The 18606-nt window shown below is 35.3% G+C and overlaps 1 protein-coding gene across 2 annotated transcripts in view; it reads right to left on the reverse strand.

Moving 5' to 3' along the window:
* CNOT4 (CCR4-NOT transcription complex, subunit 4) overlaps positions 1-18606 on the reverse strand; it is a 133124-nt gene that overhangs the window by 43579 nt on the left and 70939 nt on the right. Inside the window, exons 1-5 of one of the 2 annotated variants that reach the window (XM_008584716.1) lie at positions 16694-16874; positions 9308-9394; positions 8458-8559; positions 7635-7760; positions 4395-4528 (exon numbers count right to left, since the gene is read on the reverse strand). In XM_008584716.1, the coding sequence (XP_008582938.1) occupies positions 4395-4528; positions 7635-7715 (215 nt within the window). In that variant the 5' untranslated portion in view covers positions 7716-7760; positions 8458-8559; positions 9308-9394; positions 16694-16874. Of the gene's footprint in view, positions 1-4394; positions 4529-7634; positions 7761-8457; positions 8560-9307; positions 9395-16693; positions 16875-18606 lie in introns of those variants that run through there. The other variant, XM_008584717.1, reaches the window with a different exon arrangement.

An 18606-nucleotide genomic window follows, 5' to 3' on the forward strand; every position in this document is an offset into this window, starting at 1 on the left:
ATTACAGAAAATTTCACTAACATCCCAGGGTACTTCAAAAAGTTCATGGAAGGGCCAGCCCGTGACTCACTCAGGAGAGTGTGGTGCTGATAATACCAAGGCCCCGGGTTCGGACCCCTGATAGGGATGGCCAGTTAGCTCAGTAGGGAGAGTGTGGTGCTGACAACACCAAGTCAAAGGTTAAGATTCCCTTACCGGTCATCTTTAAAAAAAAAAAAAAAGTTCATGGAAAAATAGAATTGAAAGATAATGCGAATCTTTCAAAGAACTTTTGAAGTACCCTTGTGCATGTGTATCAGGGGATCGTATCACGGTTCAATGAGGATTAGTAGCTATGGTACTCTGAAGATTTGAATTCTGGCTTAATGAAAAATAAGAAAAAAATTAATTTTAAGTTTAGTGTCTCTACATCTGTTAGGTTCCAGGCTTTGCTTTCTTGTGATTCTTCCTGTAAAACTGCTATTCATTATCTAGGAATGCCAAAAATGAGAGAATATGACCTTTCTTTGAGTTTCTCTTTTCCCTACAAAGTTTCTCAATTTACCTTCTTCAAGGTAAATTGAAGAAGAAAAAAATCTATCTCATGGGTAGGACCATAAAAAGCACTGCTATTCACTCTAACTTGGCAAGTTTTTCCTGTAGGCAGAAGAAAACTTCCCTACCACCTACTACTTTTTATACTTACCCTGAATGGTGGAAATGTGGAAGTGGAGACCAAAGCAGACCTTCGGTATGACTGAGTCAGCCAAAGGCTTACTCTCTTGCAGGGAGGATTTGTATGGAAAGAAGGAAAACTATAGGAGTTTGCCAAAAAAAAAAAAGAACTCTCTGTAACTTGGGCCATCAACTGTCACTCAATAAATTTTGGGTAACTGCATTAAAAACAAATGTTCCCCCCACCCCCACCCCAAAACCTTCCTATGTCATATACTTATGTAAAGCTCAGATAGCTATGTCAAAATTTATTCTGGTCTCAGATGAGAGTCAGTAGCACTGGCTTTGGACAAAGTTATTAAATGAGTTTATTTGCTTAAAATTTCTTTTTCTTCCTTTTTTCCCCTCTACAACTTCTGGCTCTTAGGGCATTCTTCTCCTGCTACTTAATTAGCTATGAATGTGCTCTGTGGATTACTTGATTATACTTTATAATGAAGGCAAAGTCAATAAAATATTCGTAAATCTATTAATAACAAATAACAAAAAAATAAGTAAAAGCTAAGTACTTCTGAAAAATTCCTAAAAGACTTTTGATAAATTCCAGTATTCATTTCCAATCTAAAGGGAAAAAGATCATAGAAAGGCATTTTTATATTGTGATTAAAAATATTTATCTCAAATAATCAAAATCATACCTGAGTGAATAAAAAGCTATTGATATTCCCATAAAGTAAAATATGAGACAAGAACGACTGCTAGCATCACTAGGCTAACACTAGACTAGTGTTCTTAGCCTAGGGATTCTCAAATAGGAAGAGGTGGTGGGAGATTTGATATGAATAAACAGGAAAAAAGACAAAAAAAATCTTTCCTGAAAAGCACAAATGACTTAAATAGAGATATATACCATGCTAATGGTTGGGAGGACTCAATGTTGTAGAATATAAGTTCTTTCAAAATTTATTTATAAATTCAATGTATTTTGAAACACAAACAACTGAACTAATTGAGGAAAGTCAGCTCTTTGTAACTCACATAAACACACACAATAAATACACAAATAAAACACAAGAAAGAGACTGAATTCACAATGCATAAAAAGTTCACTCAATAAAATACAAATTAAAATCAAAAAGCTTTTTTTGTTTATCAAATTGGTAAATATGCAGGAGGAAAAAAATACCCAATTCAAGGAAATAGAATCAAAGCTATAACCAAAACGTTTATATGAAAAGAGGTTAATCACGGTGTTAAACTATCACCAAAGTGAAAATAACATAACATACAATAGCAGGAGACTGGCTTAATCAATTTGAAATATTCATATACAGTCATGGATCACTTACAACAGGGACACATTCTCATAAATGCATAGTTAGGCGATTTCATTGTTGTGTGAACATTGTAGACCATATGCGGGTACGTGAAAAAGTTTGTGAGAAAACAGAATTAAAAGATAATATGAATCTTTATGAACTTTTTGAAATATGTTTGTACTTAAACCTAGCAGTATAGCCTACTACATACCAAGATTATATGGCATATAGCCTATGGCTTCTATGCTACAAACCTATACAGTGAGTTACTGTACTGAATACTGTAGGCAACTGTAACACAATAGTAAAAGGTACAGTAAAAATATGGTATAATCTTACAGGACCACCACCGTACTCAGTCCATTATTGACCAAAATGTCATTATGCAGTACATGACTATATAATGATATATCATGCAGCCATAAAAAATTATGTCTTCATGACGTGGGGAAATATTCATAGTAATGTGTATTAAGTTTTCAAATGTAACAAACCAAGGTATTTTCTGTGTAATGGTATATATACATTCATAGGAGAGAAAAAGACCACAAGGAAATAGACACAAGACATTTTCAGTGAAAACCTTTGAGTATTGAGATCACATACAAATTTATTTTCTTCTGTCTGCTCTCATTTCTCATTTTCTTCAATAAAAACATATTACTTTTTTTCTTTTTTCTTTTTTTTTTGGCAGCTGGCCAGTATAGGGATCTGGACCCTTGATCTTTGGTGTTAAAACACCATGCTTTAACCAACTGATCTAACTGACCAGCCCTCAAACATATTACTTTTATATTCAGGAGATAACAAATGTTTTCTCAAAGAAGTAATCTAAATTTTAAATTTCTGCTCTGAAATCTTGAAGGGCTATAAACCCAAAATATGACTTTAATTAGAATGACAACATTTTTAATGAGAACAATAATGCATATAAATGCTAAAAGTATCTGAAATAAATGTTTACTATGATAACTTTACTCATACCAAGCACTACAGAGGTGGCAACCAATGAAACAATGGTTCATCATAAAATAAACACACGGGACTAGAAAAGGGTAGATACAGAAGATCAAAGAAAAGGGTCAAAGCTTGCTAACTCAGAAATATCTGTTTGGACTTAGCTTTTACTCTTAGCTTTGATATAAACAAATTTCACATAGTTCACTGTAAAGTAATCTTATATCTTGCTTTGTGGCCTATTTTATATATATTTATACACATATATACACATACGTGTATGTGTATGTATGTGTGTATATAAATAAGAAATAAGTATTTAAATAGTCTTTAATATTTAAATAATCTTTATCATAAAAGAATAAACAAGGACTTGAAAAATTTAAACACAGGGAGAATATGTTTCTGAAGAAATGGACTCTGACAATAATGCATGTAGTTATTACTAGCTACATTTGAAAGATAGGGGTGGCCGGTTAGTTCAGATAGTTAGAGTTATAACACCAAGATCAAGGGTTCAGATTCCACACCAGTCAGCAGCCCCCCCAAAAAGAAAAAGAAAAATAGCTGTACATTATTTTAGTGCTAAACAGACATTAAAACATCACCTAAATAAACTTAACTTTGGAACTTAAAAAAAAAAAAACAGTAAGCATACCCAAATTAATTACAGCTATTTACTTTTAAAGGTTCATTTTATAAAAGCTAAACTTATCAAATAAAATAAAGTAGAACAAAGATCCTAACACATAAACTTAAGAAACACTAAGGATACAGTACAATACCAAAATTACTACTTTTATTAATTATACATTTTTCTGGTAGGCCATAACCAAATACAATCTAAGATACGAAGATCACTGTAACAGAATGTGACTCAGTACTGAAGACTATAAATTTGTTGAAACAGTGACACAATATAGTCTACCCAAAACTACGTTGGGGGTGATGGACAGGAGACAACTCATCTCCTAAGATGAATAAGATTGCAAATATGGGCTATCGTCCTTACTCACAGGATATAAGATTTTAGTGATTCTGGGGACTTGAAATCTTTTAATGTTTGTGTCCCCAACATGCAATGTTTTAGATAATTCCCACTCTCCCTTTTCCAGTAATTTCCCCTTCATTATATCAGGGGGGAACCTCAGTTAGGAGATAAGAGCCTTTTAATACCCAGCATCCCTAATTTCCTTTTTAACAAGGAGGGTGTTCCTGGGCTCTGAGTAGTCTGCAAATTACTGAAAAGATGAAGCCATCAAGAGGCTAGTCTGAAGTGTTACCAGGGAATAGTCAGCAGCAAACATTCAAACCCAGAAATTGTGACTCAACACTTCCTATATAGCTAAGTAATTTGGCAAAAATGATAGACCTTGTCAAGATTTTGCTTGAAAAAAATGTAGAATGAAAAGAGAAGACTGACAGGTATGAAGGTGTCTGACTATATTAATATCAAGTACTTACGTATCATACCTCTGCAGCGGTGTCACTTTGTTCTTATTCTTATCAACGGAGCCCGTAGATAGCTGAAGAAAATTGGGGTTTAATTTATATAATTCTTGAAGCAGCTTCTGTTCATATTCTTGGTGTTTACCCGCCTAAAGAAAAAAGAAATTAAAACTGCAGTGGCATTCACATAATGGTTGGTATAATATACTTAATTACCTTCTGAATTATTAAAGACATCCTAACTAAAACACATAAGATGTTTTCATGGAGTCAGAGAAATCTGTGAGGATGATGTTACAAAAAATCTAGACCAATGAAAGTTATTCCAACACAATTATATGATATATATACCACAGATTAAATTAAAGTGTTTTGTCAACTTCTTTATTGTATAGAAAAGCATATTAAGGAAAGAACATGTTCACTAGCTCAAAAAACTAGAAGGTCCATTATAAACTTATTTCAAAATCTTTCATATAAGAATTGAGTCATCTAACAAGTCATCACTGAGTTTTCTGAAGATCACCCAAAACTGATCAATCAACCTCCTTTTTCATTTAAAGATTAACACCATAAGTAATACACAGATGAACAGTTTTTCTATATTCTTCACTATCTTGACACTAAATAAGAATTCCATTAATTTGTTTCTGCTCTCTCCTTTCCTCTGTTACCCAGAGCAAAATAAAAATTAATGTACGTTAATCTCTAAACCAAGGGTCAGCAATTTACAGCCAGTTCCCTGTTTGTGCAAATAAAGTTTTACTGGAACACAATCATGTTCATTTCTTTATGTATTGTCTACAGCTGCTTTCCCATTATAAAGGCAGAGTGAAGTACTGCAAAAGAGGCAGAGTGGAGTAGTTGTGACACAGACCACATGGCCCAGAAACTCTAAAATATTTACTAACTGGCTCTTTACAGAAAAAGTTTGCCAATCCCTGCTCTACACACAAAAGAACGCTATATTTACTGTACTTGGGCAGCTATACATCAAAAGATGATGTCACAAACATTATGGGAGAAATAAGGCAAAAATTGACTGTGAAAGCTAATCATACACAAAGATGACTTCAAGTAACTTTTTACTATTTACATGCATATCATGACTGGAAGGACATTTTTACTTATCTTCAGGGATTTTAATTATTTTTAAATTATCTAAATAGATGTTACAGCAAAACCAAAACAAACAGCAAAACAATAACAAGTGAGAGCAATACCATTTAATTGAGCACAATTGTATCATGTATATTGCACAATGCATCCTTCCCTGTTCTGAGAGGCCTCTTGCTTGTTTCAATTGTACCTACAAATGTTTCCTATGGTACTAATTTTGAGTTATGCAGTGTAACAAGGAAAGATTTTCTGATTTTTGGTATGACATAATTTATTTGAATTTCTTTACTACATTGAGGAAGTGTTTTAACAAAGAAAACCCTTTTCAAAGTAATTTAAAATGTAGGTAAAGAAGAGCAAGATGAATTTAGTGCAACACTAGGAAATACATTTTAAACTATTAAAAAAATATAACAGTTAGATGTGAATTTTTCATCTTTAAAACATGAAAAGAAAATTCTTTCTGCAATCAGTACTTCAGGAGTTATGGCTTTCATTAGCCACAAAGAGTTCAACCTGATATTCAAATGACTCTATAGGAGCATTTCATAAAGACAGGTTAAATCCCATTACAAATAAGTTCCAAAGGACTGTCCATACATTTTCTTTTATTGCTATATAATACTTCAACCAAGATCAAGTGGAGCTTGGAAATTCTTTGATAGACAAAAATTTTCATTGTAATGGTACATGTGAGTAAAGTATACCCTCCACTAGTTAAAATTCAATTGGAGGCCAGCCCGGTGGTGCACTGCTACAGTGCGCCGCTTGGGAGCGCGGCGGCGCTCCTGCCGAGGGTTCGGATCCCACATACAGACTGGTTCCCGCTCACTGGCTGAGCGAGGTGCGGGCGCAGCACCGAGGGTTGCGATCCCGTTGCCGGTCCCGGTCCGGTACGGGCGCGACACTGAGGGTTGCGATCTGTTGCCGGACACGAAAAAAGATAAAAAGGAAAAAATAAATAAATAAATAAAATAAAATAAAATAAAATTCAATTTGATTCCATTCAAAAAAGTTTCATCCAAAAAAACAAAATAAATAAATAAATAAATAAAATAAAATAAAATTCAATTTGATTCCATTCAAAAAAGTTTCATCCAAAAAAACAAAAACAAAAAAACCCCACATTTATTGAATAAGAAACCAGTAAATCATTCATCCCTAATAAATATAAAACAGAACTTATTTTAACACTGTTTTTGAATCATAAAGACCATACAAACTCCAATGTATTTATTATAATGGGATTTAATCTGTACTGCCTCCAAGTCAAAAAAGGTAATACTTCATTTAATGATCTGTTCTTAAACGAGCCCCTACCAGATTTTCTCTAGTTTGACCTGGAGAATGAAAAGTAGCAATGAATGCACCCCACCTTCTAAATGAGAAGTATTCCTGCAAAAATCTACAGTAACAATCTGAAGTCCTCATCTATAATAGGGAAGTGCAGCATTATGCTTTGGTATAATCCTCATTTAATTTGCTGTATGGTCAACATATTTACTTGAAAGGCATGTTTATACTACAAATTAAAAGGAGACAGGAGGAAATATAAAAAAGAACTCGAGTATTAAGCTTTCAATTCACCCTTTACAGGATAATGTCTCAGTGGAAGTTTTGATGGGGAGAATCATTTCATAAAAATGTTAACTTACCAGCATTTGATAGAATATTATTTTCTAGCATGCTCTGTAAAGAGTAGAGATTAGTCCAAAAAACAAATAAAACAAAACACCAACTAATAATTACAGTACACACTTAGCTTTCACTTTGCTGACATTTCCTCTTAAAGTAGCATTTCCCAAAGTGTTCCTTGATCAATCAAGATCCAGTTATATTGATTGTACACTCCTCTCTTGGATATTTAAAGCATATTAAAGACTCTGAGAAGTCCTGCAGCAAAGAAACCTGTTTCTCTTCATTAATCTAGCATTTTCAAACTTAGTTGACCATGCACCCATTTTTATTCTAACAATATCCTGTAGAATGTCACTTCCATGGAACACTTTGTTCGGAAAATGCTATTTTAAAGTAATACCAGTTTCTAAAAAATCAAATTCCTAGTTTTCACTTTTGCAATTTTAACTTATAAAGTACTCCCTTTTCTGCAAAGTTAATAATTCACATGACTGCTACCTGCATTTCTTCTTTTGTGAAGCTGGCTGCCTCATCCCCCAATTCATGTAGATACATGCAGTCGGGTTTTGGACACTGCATATTCTTTAAGAAGTAACTGCAGTATTTTGTTGTACCTAGAGATGCCTGCAGGAAGAACAGGGTAGAGAGAAAAGAGGACTCAAAATGTGAACTGCCACCACAATGTGAATTTCCATGTTCAGTGTTTTCACTTCACCTAAAATGAGAAAGAGACACGACAAAACAAGAAGTATGGCTACAAATACTAAAGAGCTGAACTATTACTAGTAGAGTTTATTACAGATGAGGCTCATGTGGAAGAACTAAATAAAACACCTCAGTCTATAATTTCCAGAACTTGAACACCCCAACAAAAATCTGTTCCATATTACAAGTGGTTAAGCACATAAAAAAGGAAATTCCTTTCTCTAATTATGCCATCCTTCTATTTACATAAAGCATTGCTTGGTGGGACCCTTCACTCAAATCCAAATAAATGTCCATATATTTAAGGACAACAAAGCAGAACCAGTACCTCTTTTTAATGAGAATAATGGCTCCATTTTCACAAAATAAGAAACTCGTAAAGATAGGAAGTCTTTAAATATTATCCCTTAATAATGAATTTATTCCTACGTAAAACAGAAGCCTACATAAGTCAGCAGTAAACAAATTAGCTATTATAAGTTGGTATGAATACCTAAGAATCAATCTTCAAATTAACAGTCTTCAAATTTAATACGTAAATGCCAGATTCAGGCTCTCCTCTACTTACTGCATCTTATCCCCTCCCCCTTAAAAAAAAACAAGAGGACCATCTTACCTTAAGTGTTCTGCCATCTACCACCACATTGTTGACACACTGTATGGCTCTGAGAGCATCTTCTGACCGGATATAGGTGACATAAGCACTGGCACTTGGACCCTAAAGTGAAAACATACCATTCAACTGTTATGAGTTTCAAATCAAACAATACAAAAATAAATAAATAAATAAAAGTCTCTTACAAACTGCCTAGGAAATTTTAAAGGCCTTTACTACTACTATTGTTAACAATAATTACAATTATTATTATTAGTAGTAGTTTTGATTAAATATCTTACTAGTTCATTTGAAAGCAACCATACTCAACGAATTTTATCTGATTTTAAGTAGACTATCATATGTATGAACAAAATATTATCTTTGGCTTGGCATTTATTTTTTTTTAAAGTCATTTGACAGGCTCCTCAAGGCTACGAAAAAATTAGAAATTTAGATTTAAAGACACTACATCAAATTACATACTCTCAAAAATAAATGCAATCTCCAAGAGTATTCTATCTGCTAATACCAGCATAACAAAGATGCTCTATTAAGTTTTCAGCATCGGAAAATATTACTGATTAGAAATCATTATCTAATTATCAGACTGCCTGATAATAATCTCAATTCCCCCTCCCCTTCACCCCGTGACTAAATCTTTGTTTTACCATCTCCTCCTAATCACTATCAATTCACTGTGTCAAAAGAGCACCAGAAATTCCCCCACCCCACCAACAGAGGTCACTACACTCCTAAGTCCTTCACTCTCAAGCTTTTTAATCACAACAAACAAAAATTTTCCTTCTGAACAGCCCAGGTCAAGCCCAGACCATGTAGTGGAAAGGCAAAAATCCCTATAATCAGTTACCTGTGAGCCTGCATATGATGTGCTATTATTGATGACAACTTTATGTATTTTACCAAATTTTCCAAAATATTCTGGTCGTTTTAAAACCTATAAAAGAAGAAGAAATAAGGTATAAACTGTCCCCATTTTCATCAACTGTATCCTTATAATGGGGACATTCACCATCCCTCTTCAGTAACAAGAAAATAGTAATTTTTACAGTTTTCTAATTAATGTGACTACTTCCTAATTGCAATTTGTGTACCTAACCTATAGGAAGTCTAGAGAGTCTAACAGGTATTCTTTTTTGACCCACTATATGGAAATTAAGACTAAGTATGGTATTACCTACTATGTTCTAATATCTGCATCAATAACCTATGAGATTTCGCCTTTACAGTATTCTTAAACACAAAATAGATCAAAGATTGATCTATTTCATTGTCACTGATCTGTACATTGTCATTGACAGATGATCCTTATAAGAAAATAATTCTCAAAACAATGACCAAAATTATATATTAAAGACAGAGACAGGAACCAAACGACATAAGAACAGGCAGTCCTTACTCATAAATCTATTGTATATAATTATATTTGATATATTATAGTTAAACATTGTTTATAAGGCACAAATTCCAAATATGATAACACAGTGCTCCCTCAACCTTCTATGCTTCACAATTTATCTCTGTCAACCAATTATACCATTTCTCAACTGTCTCATGGGTTTTTCTTTTTTTCTCTTTTCCTGGTAAATAACACTTGGGAAACAAATTTATACATTTCTTCTTCTATTACCTGATTACTTCTTGATGGTTATTTCCCCTCTTACTTATCTCACCTCCTTTGCTTTGTGATAACTATATGCATTCTTATAACTTTTCTTACAAATTTACTTAACCTTGGCTAATTTGACCAATATGTAACTCGATATAAAAACCTCTCCCATGATTTCCAATGATCTCAAAATTAAGTTTTTTTGTTTTCCTAGCATGTACCTATAGACCTACTGTTCCTATAATCACTCCAAATAGTAAGCTCTTTCTCACTGAAAGCCTTATGCACGCACCTGTTCAAGTGTGTGCAAAGTATTCCTCTTTCCACACATATTTGCTAATATTCTCACACTTCTGATTTAGCTAATATGTTCTGCCTTAATAGAATCAGAGTTTCATGGAACAGTCTGCGATTGGTGTCATTCTTAACAGTCTTCAACTTAATTAATATAAAGTAATTGTTTTTGTTTTTTTTCCACTTTATTAATTTTTTCTTAGTTGACATATAATAATTGTATATATTTATGGGTACACTGATATTTAGGTACATGTGTACAATTTGCAACGATCAAATCAGAGTAATTAGTGTATCTATCACCTCAAACATTTGTCATTTCTTTGTGTTGGGAACAATCAATAAATTGCTGTTAACTGTAGTCTCCTTACATTGCTATAAAACACTAGAACTTATTCTTCCTATCTAGCTGCCATTTTTTATCCACTGACCACCCTCTCCCTAACCTCCCCTCCCGCTACAGAACAGTCTCTAGTAACCACTATTCTACCCTACTTCTATGAGATCAACTTTTTTAGTTCACACATATGAATAAGGATATGTGATATTTCTCTTTTCATGCATGGCTTATTTTACTTAACCTAATTTTCTCTGAACTCATCCATGTTAATCTCACCATGTGTTATTTTGGGTGCTTGTAAGTATAGGGTTGTTATGTTTGCCTTAGCCAACACAGCAAATGGCCTCACAGCTAAAATATCTGCTCCAAAGAGTTCAGGCTGGTCACAAGTTGTCATGTATCAGTGTCTCGTATCATGTGAGAGTTTACGGCAGTAGTTCTCAATGAGGAAAGCATTCAAGCGGGAATTCTGGAAATCTGTGAAAGCTCTTATTGGAGGAGACTGTTAAATGACTGGGAGACACTACTGGCATGCTGTGGATGGGAGCCAGGGAGGCCTCACAAGGCTTAGGCTAGCTCTATGCAACAAACAATCATCCTGCACGACTTTTGAATATCCTACAAGACAGCTGAAAAGTCTGTAATTAAGTGAACCTAGAAACAAGCACCACATTATATAAAACAAAGTATTTTCCCAGTTTTGACATACGCTGAATTTGCAGGAAAGCACATTATACGTAACTAAGGGATGACTACACATCATTTTTACTAAGAGATGTTTCAGAAAAGTCACATCATTGGCATTTCACAGTACCTAGTTGCCAGTACACACACCTGTAACAATCTGTATTTGTAACTGTCACATACAAGTGGTTCTAAAAATAGATGCAAGCATCTTACTATTTTATTATGCTGTGTAAAACAGTACTTCAGGGCCGGCCCGGTGGCGCACTGGATAAGTGCGCCGCTTGGGAAGCGTGGCAGCGCTCCCGCCTGAGGGTTCGGATCCCACATACAGTCCGGTTCCCGCTCCCGGGCTGAGCGAGGTGCGGGCGCAACGCCGAGGGTTGCGGTCCCGTTGCCGGTCCCCGGTCCGGTGCGGGAGCAACACTGAGGATTGCGATCCGTTGCCGGACACGGAAAAAGACAAAAACAAACAAACAAACAAAAAAAAAAACCAGTACTTCAATAACTTGTAAATGCATGCAAATCATGTGAGGATCTAGTTACAAATGCAGATTCAGATCTAGTAGGTCTGAGGCAGGGCCTAAGAGTTTGCCTATTAAGCTCCCAAGTGATATTAATGCTACTGGCCCAGAAGCCACACCTTGAATAGCAAGGTTGTAGAGTAGCAGTATCCAAGCATTTACATGGAGAAGGTATTTTTATAATTACTTTCCTTTTATTTCTCCTTTATATATTTTTTCCAAATTATGTGTGTAGAAAGATTTTATGAGGGTACTTCATGGAGAGATTCATATTATCTTTCTTTTTTTTTTTAAAAAAGATGACCGGTAAGGGGATCTTAACCCTTGACTTGGTGTTGTCAGCACCACGCTCAGCCAGTGAGCGAACCGGCCATCCCTATATGGGATCCGAACCCGGGCCTTGGTGTTATCAGCACCGCACTCTCCCAAGTGAGCCACGGGCCGGCCCCATATTATCTTTCAATTCTATTTTTCCACAAACTTTTTGAAGTACCCTCGTATTATCAAAAAGTCATTTCATGAAAAGTCAAGGGTGTTATAAAATATGATATTTTTTAAAAGTGGACACCAAGTCTGAAGAGGTGGAAGATAACTGGTTTATAAAAATAGTTTCTGACCAATATTTGGGTAGAAAACCTTCATAACAACAAGAGATTGGTATATAGTTACACTGACATGTCCACACTCCAGCCAGAATGGTATTTTCAAAGCAAAAACTAGCCATGTCACTCTGTTCTTAACAACATCCAATAGCTTCCCATTGCCATTAGGATAAAGTGCAAACTCCTTAGCTTGATTAGAAAGCCCTTCATGATCTGTTACCATTTACCTCATTTACCTCCCCAACCTTATCTCACCATTGCACTCTAATCTCACAGCCAAACAAATCACTTCTCGATAGAGGTCCTTCTTATTCAGAAGCATCTGTATAATTCCTGTGCCAGAAGCACTACATCCTAAAGATAGCAGAGGGGTAGATATCTCCCCACAAGGTCAGGTGCTATATGTTGTACCTCCATAGTACACAGTATTTCCCATACTGCACTGTTAACTTTTGTAAACAGGTACTATCTTGTTTACCAGTGTATGTTCAGTATCTTATATAGCACCTGGCACATTGTAGGTACTCAGTTACTGCTTATGGAAAAACTGAACTGTCTTACCATTGAACAAAGAAGAACTTCATGGATATATAACACTGGTGGGCCTCAAAGTACTAGCAAATGCTCACTGGTTGATAAGAAATAGGCTGGGCCAAGCAAGGGAAATTTAAAGAATTTAAACTTTCCATATTAATTTGAACACTACAGATTCTGCCTAAACAATCAATGAAATAGTACTCTAGTGAATGAATAAAGTGAAGGGTATGCGGAGTAGACAGAGCAGCCTGTACATCAGCACATTATCAATATACTCAATATCATGTATTTACTTCACAGTGGGGCAGTTTTAGTACTAATATAGAATACAAAAGGTCACGTGACAGAATTATAAATGCCCAAAGGTATGCCTAATGATTAAAATGTCTTGCTGTAAGTTTTTCTGAGAACACAGTCCAGTATCTGTGGACACTTGCTAATCAGATGGATGGATGATTGAACAAATGAATGAATAGATGAACAATAGACCAAGAGGATAGAATACATCAGAATAGGAGCTCTAAGACTACAGGCAAGTCACTCAACCTCTCTTTGCCTCAATTTCTTGTTTGTAAAATGAAATGGTATATCTGTAGTCTTTTAGTTCCTCAAACAAGCTGCTCTCTCAGGCTACCACATATACCCACCACACTACTATCTTTATTTGCTACCTAGCTAACACCTATTAATTCTTCAAGCCTACCTTAAAGATCTTTTTCTCAGGGAGGCTTTTCATGAATCTCTACACTCGCTAAATACCCTACTGTGTATGTTCCCAAAGATCCGTGTACTTCCCTTTTTATAAATGTTCAGCACGCATGTGAGCACTTAAATTCTATTTTCCCACAAAAGACTTCCCTTGTCTATAAGCTTGTCAAGGGTACAGACTGCATCTGGCTTGCTAACTACTTTATCTCCAACATCAAAGTACCTAGCACATGGTTAGTATTTAAGAATTAATTTGCAGAATGAATGAATTTGGTGCCTACAAATCTAAAATTTTAGGACGCAGAAGACAATCATCATTACCTCTAAGGTAATCATTGCCTCTAATTACCACACCTTCTAAAATTGTTTTTTTTCTATTGACCAATAGTGAATATATTTGACAACCAATCCTGGTATGAATATGAAGTTTCTGATGTATAAAAATTATTTTCAAAATAAGCTTTAATTATTCCTAATCTCTCCTGTTTTATTAATCAGAATTTAGTCAACTGTCAAATTGTTCATCAAAAGATAAGTAAATTATAGGGATCTTCTCTGACTTGAATGTCACACTAACAATTTGAAACTTCTTTTAAGTTTTCTGGTGAAGCATAACTTTAAGTTTTCAAAAACCTGAAAAGGCAATACAGATAAATTAAGAGAATTAAAAAATATATTATTTAAAATTGGTAGTTATTAATTTATAAAAAACAAAACTTGTCTTGAAGAAGAAAACTCGAAGACCACTTGTCTCTGGTCTTCCTAGGCTTACAAGAGAAATAAATGAGAAAAAACAATGTTTAAGAAAATTCATTATCCTTTGACCAGCAACAATGATTTCAAAAGTATAAAACTAATACAGTGGGCCGAGCCTGTGGCGCACTCGGGAGAGTGCGGCGCTGGGAGCACAGCAGCACTCGCACCGCGGGTTCCCGGTGCGCTCATAGTGCTCACTGGCTGAGCGCGGTGCGGCCGGTCTCAAAAAGGACAAAAAAAAAAAAAACTAATAGAGTAATTTTTTCAGTATACTTAGACTCATGATAGAGCGTTCTCTCTCACTAGTCACCACCTAGATGAATTTCTCACTAGTTACCACCTAGATAATTTCTTCATGAATAATAATTCTTCAGATTAATCTTACTGGAGTTATTTGAAGTGGAAATAAGAAATCTCTGTAAGGAATAAAAACTCTTACAAATTACAGATTCCAAAGAAGAGGTGGGAAACCTGTAATCCAAATATCAGATTCAGACTGTGGCTTAATTTCATCCAGCCTTTGGGTGCTGCTCCATATGCCTCTAGTACTATGGCTGACTAGACCCGAGATGTGTTAACAAAAACGAGTACATCCATATCCAAGAGCTCTCAAGTCAAGATAAAAGTTCCATTAGTTTACTGGAGAAGCAGTTTCCGAAAGGCAAAATTAGGCTCTAACTAATAAGATTAGCAGGGGTAAATAGAGGCAGAGATCCCTCTGGTTAGAAAAAAAACAGGCAAAAGGGTGAGATAAAAGGGTTAGTGCAAGGTTGTGAAGTGTTCTAGAAAAGAATCAAGAGTGAGGTGGGATTCTCTCTGCTTGGGGAATAAGCACTAGCACAGAAAAAGGGAGAACTGGCTGCTGAAGTTGAGTCACAGGACTACAATGAGCTCTCAACATTTCCTATTGAGTAAGTCTTTTTCTGCATGGACTCTAGACCCGCCCCTTTGATTTTAGAAAGTATCTGGTCTCCTGAGTATCATGTAACCTGCTATTGCCATCATCCCTGGACCTAGTAATTCTTGAGATGCCTCCGTTTTTGCCCGTGATAGATCCTTCTTAGTAATGTCTCCCTGAATCTCCCCTCTGTAGATTTTGAAGCCTCAGCACACAGTAAACTCATCATCAACAAATGTTATTCTTTACAACCTTTATAGCCTCAACACACAGTAAGCTTACAATCAATAAGTATTAATTATTCTGTCTAAATTAATTTTTACAAAAACAAACATTAGTCTCCTTAAAGTTCTTCCTTCTGGGAACACTTGGTCAAGTTTGAAGATGCCTACCTCCTTAAGCACATTCACTATCATCCTCCCTCTGAGTGGGACCACAACACACACTACTTCAAACCCTTCACAAGGAGTACTTCTGGGAGATCCCCCAAGTCCAGGTCTCCTCCTACTGAAGTAAACACTCTGGGTGGCTGTTAATCAACTTCTATTTACCTTCCCAACAATCTAGTCAGCACCTCACAATATATCAGAAACTAAATATTAGCAGATGAATATCCAAGGGCCTCAAGGAAAGTATGAGTTCAACATTACTCTATTAAGCCTGGTGGTGGAAGGAGAAAAAAAAGGGGTACTGAACAAAAATGTTAAGATCTCCCCTACCCCCAAATGAATGACAACAAACTTGGTCCTTTATTTCAGTTCATCAAATTCTCCCTCTTTGTCCTAAACTGGCTTAGAATGAATAAGAACAATGATACCGTATAGCAGCAGTCCTGAAAAAGAATTACTACTTGGGCAGGATAAAAAAAATATGGGTTATTAGGATCTCCAGTGGGTTCAAGTAACTCTGTTGTTGGTTACTTGAAAAAAAAAAAAAAGAAAGAAACAGAGTATTCATGTCACATGTTAGCCTTAATAGCAAATAGAATCATTATCCAATTTTCACAGACTGTTAGCACTAAACAGGACTTTAGAAATCTAGTTCAACTCCTTAGTTTTACAACTGAAGAAACTGAGGCACAGAAAGATTAAAACACTTGCCTACCTAAGATCATATCTGGTCATTGGTTTCCTAGCAATTGTTAAAAAGTCATCTCTTATTTATTCTAAGAGTTTATATTTTCAGAGAAATCTTGCAGGTAAGCAGGGTGAACTGTTATTTCCAAATAAGATAAGCAAACAGAAAAAAATGTCAACTTGACAAAGAAAACAGAAGAGGACTTACCTCTGGGTCTGCCAGGCGCTGAGACAGACCTACAACAAAGACGAGGTTTTTTTGTACAACACGTACACTAGCCAAATGTTTGCGATTTTCTGATATTTTCTGTTTTCTCTCATTCTGTTTCTGTTTTTTCTCATTCTTTATCCTCTGCAGTTCTTCCTGGGAGAGTGGTTTGTAAACTGCTGGGTCTTCTGGATATGGCTTCATGGATAAAACAAACATAGAAGTTAGCATTAAATAAATAGAAAAACTGCATTAATAACAATTATTTAATTCTGGATGGTGAATAGTGATTATTTGACATGGTCTCCCTTTTCCTGAATGTTTTAATTACTTAAAAATAGTTCTTATTTCATAAAAGTTAAATAAAACAGTTCTAAAAATACCTATTTGGGGAGCTTAGCACAGACCATTTTTAGCATTAAAACTTAACACCAAAGGTTCTAAAAAAACCACCACCACCCAATCTTGATAATCCCTACAGTGCATCGCACACAGTTTATAGGAAGATTACAAGAGAGTATAAGTTTTCTCATCTAAACATGGGTTTTACATATTATAATCAACAAATAGTTAATGAAAACCTACTATGTGCTAGAAGATTACTGAAGTTATACACTTGTTCTTTAATATATTCCCAGTCTAAGAGGAAGAAAGATGGGCAAATAAATAACAATAAATAGATACACTGGCTCTGGAGTTTGAATTTAGTTTTAACACTTACTAGCCATGTGGCCTTAGGCAAGTTAATTAACTCTATGCTACAGCATGCTAATATGTAAAATAAAAATAAACTTAAAGGTTGATGTAAAGATAAAATAACACTCATAAAGCAATTATTATTGTGCCTGGCACACAGTAGCCCCTCAAAAATACTAGTAAGTTCACTGCTGTGTATCTTTATCTTTTCTTCCTCAGCATTATGGTATCTTTTTCACTCCTACTGCTAGCGTCAGGGCTACCTGTGGCCTGAATAAAAGCTGCTGGAGTCAGAGTGCCTGGCTTTGAATCCTAGCTCACCCTTTACTATCTGAGAGACCTTGAGCTAAGATATGTAACCTTTCTGTCTCAGTCTTCTCATCTGTAAAATGGGAATCCCAGTACTTTATTCAAAGAACTTCTGTGAGAGTTAGAAGACACAAAATGCTTATAAGGTGATTTAAACTGTGTCCTGCACTTAAGCATTCAAAAGGTCAGTTATTACTATTACATTAATGATAGATGGAAGATGGAGCACTTTAAATGCAATAATACTTAAAACTGGATATAAAAAGATCTTGGGAATAAGAACCACAATCGGTTGGGATTTGTGCTTATCAGAACACAGGAGTAGGGGACAACAGAAACAATGCCAACAAGAAAAATAGTGGGGACAAGGAAGAGTGGAGGGAATATCATTCAGAAGCCTGAAACCTTGCTATGGTTTTAACATAAAATTCCTTTCATCTCTTCATATGCAAGTAAAAAATCAAAAACAAAAACTCTCAAACTTGTAAACATAACCAGACTAATGCTGATGGAATTAAGAAAGTGAGATTTCCTTTCATTTTCCTCAACTTCTACTGGCATTATCCTAAAGTCTCCAAAAACCCTGTTCTTTCCCCTTTATGCCCTTTTTGTTTGTTTCTTTTTCTGGCAGCTGGCTGGTATTGAGATCTGAACCCTTGACCTTGTTGGTATCAGTACCATGATCTAACCAAGTGAGCTAACCGGCCAGAGCCTTCCTTTCTGCCCACTTTTTAAGAAAACTGTATACTCTTCACAGTTTATCCTCTCATTAACGAACTAAAGCTGGTTACCTAAAAAAGATTCAGGCATAACTCTTAATGGTCCTACAGAATGTAAGCAACCATATCATTTGATTCCCACATTAAGAAATCTCAGTTTCTTAGCTAATTGGTCCTATTTGGCTTATC

This window comes from Galeopterus variegatus, unplaced genomic scaffold (genome assembly GCF_000696425.1).
Source record: "Galeopterus variegatus unplaced genomic scaffold, G_variegatus-3.0.2 Scaffold3344, whole genome shotgun sequence".
Lineage (NCBI taxonomy): Eukaryota > Metazoa > Chordata > Mammalia > Dermoptera > Cynocephalidae > Galeopterus > Galeopterus variegatus.